This window comes from Sinocyclocheilus rhinocerous, unplaced genomic scaffold (assembly GCF_001515625.1).
Source record: "Sinocyclocheilus rhinocerous isolate Xijiao unplaced genomic scaffold, SAMN03320098_v1.1 scaffold241, whole genome shotgun sequence".
NCBI classification, from domain to species: Eukaryota; Metazoa; Chordata; class Actinopteri; order Cypriniformes; family Cyprinidae; genus Sinocyclocheilus; species Sinocyclocheilus rhinocerous.
Window position 1 is genome coordinate 3,319,680 of NW_015659312.1, and position 9,741 is coordinate 3,329,420.

General features: G+C 37.6%; 1 protein-coding gene across 1 annotated transcript in view; it reads left to right on the forward strand.

The window, feature by feature from the left end:
* The first annotated feature begins 641 nt into the window (after positions 1-641).
* Positions 642-9,741, forward strand: part of LOC107723460 (uncharacterized) — an 11,109-nt gene continuing 2,009 nt past the window's right edge. Inside the window, exons 1-4 of the mRNA XM_016532094.1 lie at positions 642-714; positions 823-1,217; positions 1,324-1,428; positions 6,438-6,528. Coding sequence (XP_016387580.1) covers positions 843-1,217; positions 1,324-1,428; positions 6,438-6,528 — 571 coding nt within the window. The 5' untranslated portion in view covers positions 642-714; positions 823-842. The remainder of the gene's footprint in view (positions 715-822; positions 1,218-1,323; positions 1,429-6,437; positions 6,529-9,741) is intronic.

The window sequence follows — 9,741 nt, forward strand, 5'->3', positions numbered from 1 at the left end:
TTTTTCAATGTGGACGTAAGCTGTTTTCTGTGAATGTGTGAGACTTCTGCTTCATTGGCCGCAGTAGGGAAATAACAAGAAGAATAATGGTGCAATAAACGGTAAAATTGTTTGTGCTACAACCCAGTGTTTATAATTAAGAAAATACATTAAAATAATATGGTAAGAAACACCAGTTTGCAATATGAAGCAGCAAAACGAGCTGTTTTGTACTGCTAAAAATAGCTGGAAACGGGTGACACCGGAAGCCAGACACATTAAATTTACAAATGGCCGTGTCCGCTCTTGCGGGACAATTAAGATGGATAGGATATGTTTAGGGACGTTTGTACAATATTTGCCATCTTTATATTTAAGAAGTCATTTGTTTTATGTTTACACCATGTTGGGCACTTTGTGTGCTGTACTCGGTATAGAACTTTCGTTAACTACAACATGATTCAAGTAAAATTTTCTTTATTAACCATCTAGTTACATTAAGTTGACTAGTTAAATGTAAAACGAATTGAAATCTTGAGTCGGTCAAACATTCTGGAGAAGAAAAGAAAATAATAAAAAGATTTAATTTTTTGCCATATCGCCCAGCCCTAGCCAGCCAGTTACTTACCTGATTATTATTATTATTATTATTTTTCTTAGAGTCTGCACAACCCAATCCAGCATTTGCAGGAGCTGCTGGTATTCTTGGGCCTCCTCCCAGAGGGTTAAAACCAGGTTAGTGCCTAACCAATGTGTTTGTTTGTGTTAATAGAAGTGAACTATCTAGAATAGTAACTGTGATTTTAAATGTATAGTTGCTTGACTTTTTTCACACATCCTCAGGTGGTCCATATGGAGGTCCCATGTACATGGGGGATTTACCACCCCGGGGTGGCATGATGCCTAATTTCTCCCCTGGCATGCGTGGGGGTATGGATGAACCCCCCATGAGGAGAGGTTATTCAGATATGGGAGACTTCACTAGCCCAGGTCGCTATGGTAACAGCATGCCTGGACCAGACAGGGGAATGATGGAAACAGACAACATGCAACATTTCCCTGACGATGGACCCATGCGCATGGGCCCAGATGGCTTTGGGCCTGGCCAGCGTAATGAAGGCAGGGGCAGACCTTTCCCTAATGACATGTCCATGAACAGCAGTGGTGACAGATTGTTGGGACATGGCCCTAAAGGCCCGGAGAACAATAGCCTCCCTGCAACACTGCTCAAATATCTGGTACTACTCTCTTTTTGAATAACAGTGCTTGTTGAAGCACTTCATGTGTTTATATTATCAACCATTTGGAGTTACTGAAATTTGTGTGTTTCTGTTTTATTATTAGGACTCTTTTCGTATTGAAAACGAGGACGATGCTCAGATCGTCTTGAAGGTCACACAGAAGCTCACAGATGTTCTGATGGAGTATCGCCTCAGAAGTATTTCAGCGGTGAAGGATTTCATTTATACTCTACATTTATTAGGCTATACATTTATTGTTATATTTGATTTTTATTATTATTTATAAAAAATCATATTTACTAGCTCAGATCAAACTCAAGAATTTAATTGGAATTTTAAATGTAACTAATTCTTAATGCCACACAATTCTGATCATCATTTGAAAATATTTGACTGTAGAATATCAGTTGTTCCAGAGTGCCATGTAATAGAAACAGACGACTAGCCTGTAGTTATGTATAAGATTCAATATAAGATAGGGGATGGCCATTTCGGTTAATTTTCCCGATCGACAACCTTTACTTGTTATCTGGACATTAACCGTTAACTGATAAGATTAGAATAATAAATTATTCTTAAATAAAAATAGAACGCATGAGTGTCTGTGACCCATTAAAAAAAAAAAAAAAACTAAAAAAATTTTTCACTGGTTTATTTTAACGTGCAAACAGCAGCATACAGAACAACAGAGCAACAGAACCTGGATTCACACATCGTCAAATTATCACACACCTGCAGCGCTTCTGAGAACAGAGAAAAACAGAATAAAATAACAAATAAAAAGAATAAAATAATAGGCCTACACTAAATATTTTTCAATTAAATAATTAACATTAAGATGACAAAACGAAAACACTGAATCCTTCTACGCATCTTAAAGAACCGGCAGTTTTTTTTTTTCATCAGACATAAAAAATAAATAGAAAACCTACCTCAGTGCACAATGTGTCGAGTTTTTACTTATAAAAAAAAAAAAAAGGTAGCCTAAAATGTCGACGTGCTGTGCACATTAATTTATTTGTGCTTTTTTTCCCCCCTAAAATATTATATAGTTTTATAGGAGGAGGTTTCATAGACTTGGCAAATTCATTTTTCAGAAGTTTGTAGGTACAGACATCTGTTGTGGGCATTCTTGGCAGTTTGAGGCTTTTTAAAATATTGTTCCTATCGATATTAGAATTATGGAACTAGACGAAAACAAGGAGATCAGCACACTCTACAAACTATCCCCGCAGCATTTAGGCAGGCATTTCCAACAGATTCAAACAGGGCACAACAAATCACCGTAACAAATCATGATTAAAAAATTGTAAAAATCAAGGAAATTCCTATGGCATTTCTTTCTTTTTGCTGTATTGAAAACTAGGGCTGGGTAAAAAAAAAAATCGATATCTCTATTTTAATCTATTCTCATTTTTACGGAACGATATCGATTCTTCAATCCCAAGAATCGATTATTCTAGCCTGTTTTCAGTTAATGGATGGAACATTGAAGGGTACTTCCCATCCAATATATCGCAAATAAGCATTGTGCTTTGGTACTTTTAAAATGAACTAGGGCTGCACGATAAATCGCATGCGATATTTAATGCGCATCTTGTCAGTAAAGCCGCTTCTGTAATCAGCGGTAAATCTCCATCACATGCGGGCTTTCACATGGAGCAGCATTTACTACACAGAGCCGTTGTTCACTGACAAGATGCGCAAAAAATCGCGCGATTATGAACTGTATAGTAAATGCTGCTCCATGTGAAAGCCCGCACGTGATGGAGATTTGCCGCTGATTACAGAACCGGCTTTCTGACAGGAGCATTTTGCTAAATATATGCACCATATAACATTCATTATAATTTTTACTGTTCTTCAATGTTTAATTTATGTTTGAATAAATCCATCAAGTTTTTGACTGCCACCATTTAAATGTTTATATTTTAAAAAAACGAATTGAAGTAGAAGTATTATTATGTAGCTAATTGTAAATTTATTATTTTAAAAACTTCATTGTGTAATCTTAGCAGTTATATATTAGCCTACAAATCTGTCAATTTTAACCTTCAATATTATAGTAATGTAGTACCAACTGACTCATGTATATTTTACAGCATTAGTTGAGAGATTTTTTTTCCTTGAGAAAATTTGGCATGTACTGTACCTGATATGTATCCAAAATAATCGATATTGAATCGAATCGTAATCGAATTGAATCGCAAGCTTGTGAATGAGAATCGAATCGTGAAATTTGTGTCAAAACCCAGCCCTATTGAAAACGTACCGAACCGTGACACCACTGCATCGTATCGAACCGAACTGTGAATTTTGTGAACCGTTACACCCCTAATCAATACTGGTGTGCATTAGAGCCTTTAATTACCGTTCTATATTAACGCGCTGCTTACTGACACACACACACATATATCGGAGATCTCTCACATCCAGGAGCAAAGAAACTTGTCAATGCTGCCCCACATCTAGGCCTGTAGCGATAATTAAATAACCGTGTAATCGCGATTATTTGATCTAACTTGATTGTGCTTTTTATACGGCACAAGGGGGAGTCATACACCAAAAGATACAGAAGAGCACAAGTTTGGTTTTCATGCACTGTATAGCCTATATCATCTGAAGCCATTCCATATCTTAATGTGAGGGACAGAATTGTATTTACATTGTTAAATTTAAGTTACAGAAATTGATCTTCCTTCTGCTGCAGCCGTCAGTTATTCTCCGCTCAGCATTCAAACAGCACGTCACGTTCAGTTAAAACAGTCAGCACAGTAAAACTCTCTCTCCAAGATGATATATTCTCATTATAATACTTGATGTGTAGATAAAGGTCTGGGGATTTGCATAAAATGACATCTTGCTTAGGTTTATTGCTCTTATTTCTCTTCTCGTTGTTTTGTACCGTGTGGTGTGCAGTGCGCTGTGACTTATGTTGCTTCAAGCACATCATTCTGCACCCTAGATGTGCATAAGCGCTGCGTAACAGAATAAACATGTTTAAATTGTACAAGGTGCACCAAAGATTTTTTTTCAAGATATTGTTTTTGCTGCTAAATTATACAGTCAGCTAGTTTAATTTCATAGCTTATATATTTTTATTCAAATGTAGTTTTTCTCTCTATTTAGTGGATAATGTTTAACAAAGGGTTTTTAAAAAAGTGACCATTACTTCTACAAACACAGTACTGATATTCTGTAAAAAAAAATTATAAATGAAATGGCGCTGGTGTTGGATCGCTATTGGCAGATTCTTAGAATTTGGAATACTCTATGAATTCTTACACTGCAAAATAATAACTCAAAAAAGATTAAAAGATAACATCATAATTATTTACTGAACCCTTAAATTAATCACAATTATATAATGAAAGCCATAAAAAAAGACAATTAATCGCGATAATCGCCAAAGCCCTAAAACAGACGATTAATTGCAATAACCGTGACTATTTTTTAGACAATTAATCGTCAGCCAAATTTCATAATCGTGACAGCCCTACCCATGACTTTTATTAATAACAGTTTAAATATCGAATCGCTACATTATATGTTCGAGAAACGAGAGGATGCAATCGCTGTTTTTGAAGTAAACTCACTTGTTGTAAAGAGAGACGCACAGACCCGCATACACACAACTTTCCTCTCTCTCTCTCTCTCTCTCTCTCTGTAATTAATAAAAAATAATTACCTTTCTAATTTAATTCAATTCTAATTTAAAATAATCTTGTCGGTTAACGAGCGTCGGTTAGGAAAAATAACCGAAATGAACATCCCTACTTTCTGTATCTCTTGTGACGTGAGTGCAGCAGACATATTTGTCCGCTGCGTTCTGTGTGAATGGCTTGGTTTCGGTTTTAACCTAATCAGGATCTTCTACGCATTGAGCTTCTATATTTCTCTAATATTTTGAATGAATAACGCAGCAGCGGCGCATCTCGTGGGCTAGACTAACAAAACATTAAACTACAAAGTCATTCACATCATTATCACCGCATCTCGTGCTCCACAGATGACGCTCCCTGACGCACACCTAACATTCGATTGTACTATTTTTTTTGCATTCAAATGCAAATGTTTATTTTAAATTCGACTAATATTCATTCTTTATTCACAATATCCTCATCACAGGCAGGCACAGCACTCATTTCAGCATGTGTTCGTGTTTGTGTGTGCTGTCTGCGTCACTCATAGCACGTGCCTATATCGTGCACTATATCAAACATTTTTTAGATCGTTATCGAAGAAGGTGTACCGTCGATAAATATTGATACTGTTTTATCGCCCAGGCCTAATTCATGCCCCTTCGTTTGAAGTGTGGTCCCGAAAAATCTTAGTTTGAAGGGCTGTCTGGCCCTCCCCATCCAACCAAAAGAGAATCGAGACACCCCTACCCCTTCACGTGAACGCGCAAAACGGAGGGGTAGGGGAAAGGGGAAGGGCTAAGGGGTAGAAATGGGATTGGGTCTAAGTATTTAAGTATTCAGTGCTGGGATGAACACCATAGTTAATACAAAAATCTGAATGTTTCTGAACAGTATTTAAATTATTTAAACAGTCAAAGTAGCACTGCTGCTTTGTTCTAACCGTGCTCTGCTGTCAGAGAGTGAATGTGCATTTTCATTTAGTGTGTCTCCTTTGCACGTTCCGCCATGCACTTCTTATCCGTGTTGGGTTTGTTTACATCAGTGTGCAGGCCTCTTTGACGCAGCATACGGTGTTGTGCATTTAAACCAGTTGATTGGAAAAGTATTCTTAAAATGCATTCAAAAAATCTGAATCATTTGTAATAAACAATTATTCACTGTATTTTGAAGTGCCCACAATTACAATATAGTGCATGTTAATTATCGTGATGTATTGTATTACTGAGTACCGGCCCATGTCTAGTGTAAACAATAAGGAGTCAAAGAAACTGGTTGCAGAATTGTTTTCTGCAAACATTTCTAACACAGGATGTGGTTTATATGCTTGATTTCCTATGATGAGGTTTTTATTGAAGGCTTCAGCAATCTCAAACCCGTTTCACTAGGTTACATCTGAAAATAAGGTTGTATAAATAATCTTTCTGAAAAGATCTGAATAAAATTAGTGGCAAAAGAACCTGCTGTATAGAATGAACAACAAGCTCTATAGGAGGATAATAAGCCATCTGTCACATGATTAGCAGTGTCTCCAAATAATTTTTAGTATAAGTTTTTAATTTGAATTGTTTTTCAGGTGCCCAGTGTGAAGCCCCTGCCCTCCATGAACTTCTCATCCTCATGTCTTCCACACAACTCTAAGGACAGATTCTCCAGCGGCATGCCAGGTATTGCACACTTGAGCTGATTTTGTTTAGTTTGCACAGACCCTACTATTGCTAGTAAATGGTTTGAGTCCAAGTTCCAAATAAGTACCTCTCATTTGTGAAGTATTTGCTTTGCTGGAACACCAAAAATAGGCATTATTACATGTTATATAATAAATAAAACATTTTCCAGTATCATGACCATTACTGTAATATAAAATTACTCATCGTGCTTAGTTATGCCGCCCACCCCTGCTTCTGAATTTTTTCATATCCAACTGTCATCTGGAATATTTGGTATCGCCTCTATTACAAGATAGATGTTTCCAGAGGGTATTTAATGCTTACTCTGTCCAAAACATAAGGGCAAAATAAGATCAGGTTTGGTTAATTTTGACTTTTTAAGCTGTGTGAAAATAGAGAACTGAGGTCATTAATTCTAAATCTGCCCCTTAGGCTGCGAGTCCCCAAAGCATTTTTATCCAAGGCTAGCATCTTTTTTTCTTTTTTTTTTCAATTGTTTTCAATGGGAGCACCACTATTTTTATTTTTATTTTTAAACGCCAGGATCGTGATTAGGTGCTGAGTGTTTAGTGCTCTGCATTTTTTTCTTTCTTTTCTTTTTTTTTTCTGTCTCTGCACCGAGAGTTGAAGAATGTTCAACTTTGGGTAAAACACAGCACTTATCACTGTCAATTTTGTCATCCATCCAATCACAGTGGAGGATGAACAGGACAAATTCCACACCAACCAACAGTCACATCAAGCGTTCACAGCTCACAGCATTTTCAGCCGACTAAAGCCTGGTGTAGGGAAATTTACAGTTAAAACCCAAGGACCAGGTATGATGAATGAAGACCAGGGCCTGTATTCTTAAAGCTTCTAAGAATCCTCTCAGAAAGCTCCTAATTTAGCGTAATTTCTACGTAGGAGTCTTAGCTTAAAGGGTTAGTTCACCCAAAAATGAAAATTCTGTCATTAATTACTCACCCTCATGTCGTTTCAAACCCGTAAGACCTTATCTTTCGAAGACGTTCATCTTCGGAACACAAATTAAGATATTTTTGATAGAATCTGAGAGGCACAGAACAGCATACATTGTTTACGTCCAATAAAAGTCCAAAATGGCACCAGGGTGATGCGGAGGAGACGAATTGTTGAATAAAGTAATGTTGTTTTTTTGCGCACAAAAAGTATTCTCATAGCTTCGTATAATTGCGGATGAACCACTGATGTCACATGGATTATTTTACAGATCTCCTTGCTATGTTTCTGGACTTGGGAACATTTCAGTTGTATTGCTGTCTATACAGGGTCAGACAGCTCTTAGATTCCATCAAAAATATCTTAATTTGTGTTCCGAAGATGAACAAAGGTCTTACGGGTTTGAAACAACATGAGGGTGAGTAATTAATGACAGAATTTTCATGTTTTGGTGAACTAACCCTTTAAGAGCCATTCAGGACCAATCTGAGAGCAACTCTAAGCAAGGAAAATACAAAAACTTTAATCTTAGTGAGGAGGCGGGGCTGACCCCGTTGCTACGTATGATGACAGTCTTTTGAAGGCTATGAATGGCTGGCTGTCCAAGAAGAGAAAAAAAAGTGTTTTAGGGTTTATTATAAGCCTTCACTTTGAAATTAAAGGTGTAATTTTTCCTGTTTTACCGTGCTCTCTCTCTCACACACATTATATATATGTACATTTATATAATGTACATTATGTATATATGTGTGTATATATATATATATATATATATATATATTACTTTTTATTTACCATGCTGTTAAGGTTCTGAAAGTGCTGTAATTGTTTGTGTGATCACTCTGCTTGTAGAAGGTTATGACAGACCCCAAATCATCACTGCTGTAAAGTTGCATTTTTCCAGTTGCCAAATATGTTAATGTACAGCCACGTTCACACAGTCCAGTCACTGTTCTCCAATGGAGTGGTTTCCATCAGTTTTTTGTTCTATGCGTGACTCAAATTCAGTGTCATGCGCAAGATGCAGAAAAGGATGTGAGTGCATATACGGGCTTGACTCGTTGCACGTTCATAGACAGTATTTAAGACACTACTGTAAGCTGCTGTTTCAACGGGACATTTCGAAACTCACACCTGTAAGGAAATGTGGTTTTCAATCCCTAAAACTGACAGTGTGAACATGGCTGTAGTTAAAGCAGTGATTACTTTAATGTCTGGCGCTATGGCATTTTTAAACTGTGTCGGAGATGTTAACATGTCTCTAATAATATCGGACATGATCACAGTCAAACGTGATCACTGCACGATCTAATGTGTAGTGTCTTATTAACTCACTGTCATGCATTGTGTGCAATGCATTTCTTCTCCCTCTTCACGTTTCGTTGATTTTCTCCACTGCTAAAGATTCTCTTAAGCCTTGTTACTCGGTGTGTCCTTTTATCTTACACCTTTAACCCTATGATTATTCAGGTAGGGTAAGGATAGTCGAATCTAACCTAAACCATAAAGCACTCACCCGCCCACAGGTTGAAGTCCTTCAGGAATGACGTAGAAGACTCTCTTGTGGTTGTTCTTGTTTGAGGCTCAGTTTGAAGTTAAAAGTAAATTCTCACTGGAGGCAATCGTAACAATAAAATCTCTTATTTTATTGGTTACAATACAAAGCAGTTAATGCAAAAATAAAATTTAAAAAATCAGCTAAGTTACAAGTTCTATAATCAAACTCTAAACAGCAATATTGGAGATGCTGTTAAGCGCCCCTCGTTAGGGTATCAGGTGTGCTTCACACTTAATGCAGGCAACATCTGAAGAGTGGTTTACTCCTCAGACCTTTTATACTACTTTTTGGGTAACTCCAATTACTCATCAATGTCTGTGACTCATGGCGGATGTCCTTTCTTTGTCGCTTACGTTCTGTCTGTGTCTAGTACTCTTCCTCTTCTTCATCGTAGTCTTCGTCTGGCTACACACGGCGGGCTTGAGTGAGCGGCGGCTGGCGGGCTAGAGGGAGGAACTGCTGGCGGGCTCTAGAACGGCGTGGCAGGCGGGCTTGCGGCAACCACATGTGACCTACCTCGGTCTGGACTCCGCTTCGTCCACGGTGAAAGCCGATCCGGCGATCCACAGTGCGAAGTTGATGTATTTCCTCAGCGACCAGCACGGATCAGCTCTAGGCATGACGAAGTGGATATAGTCCTCTTTTGGAAGGCCAAATAAAGTAGTTTCGCTTTCACAACGAAACACACAGCG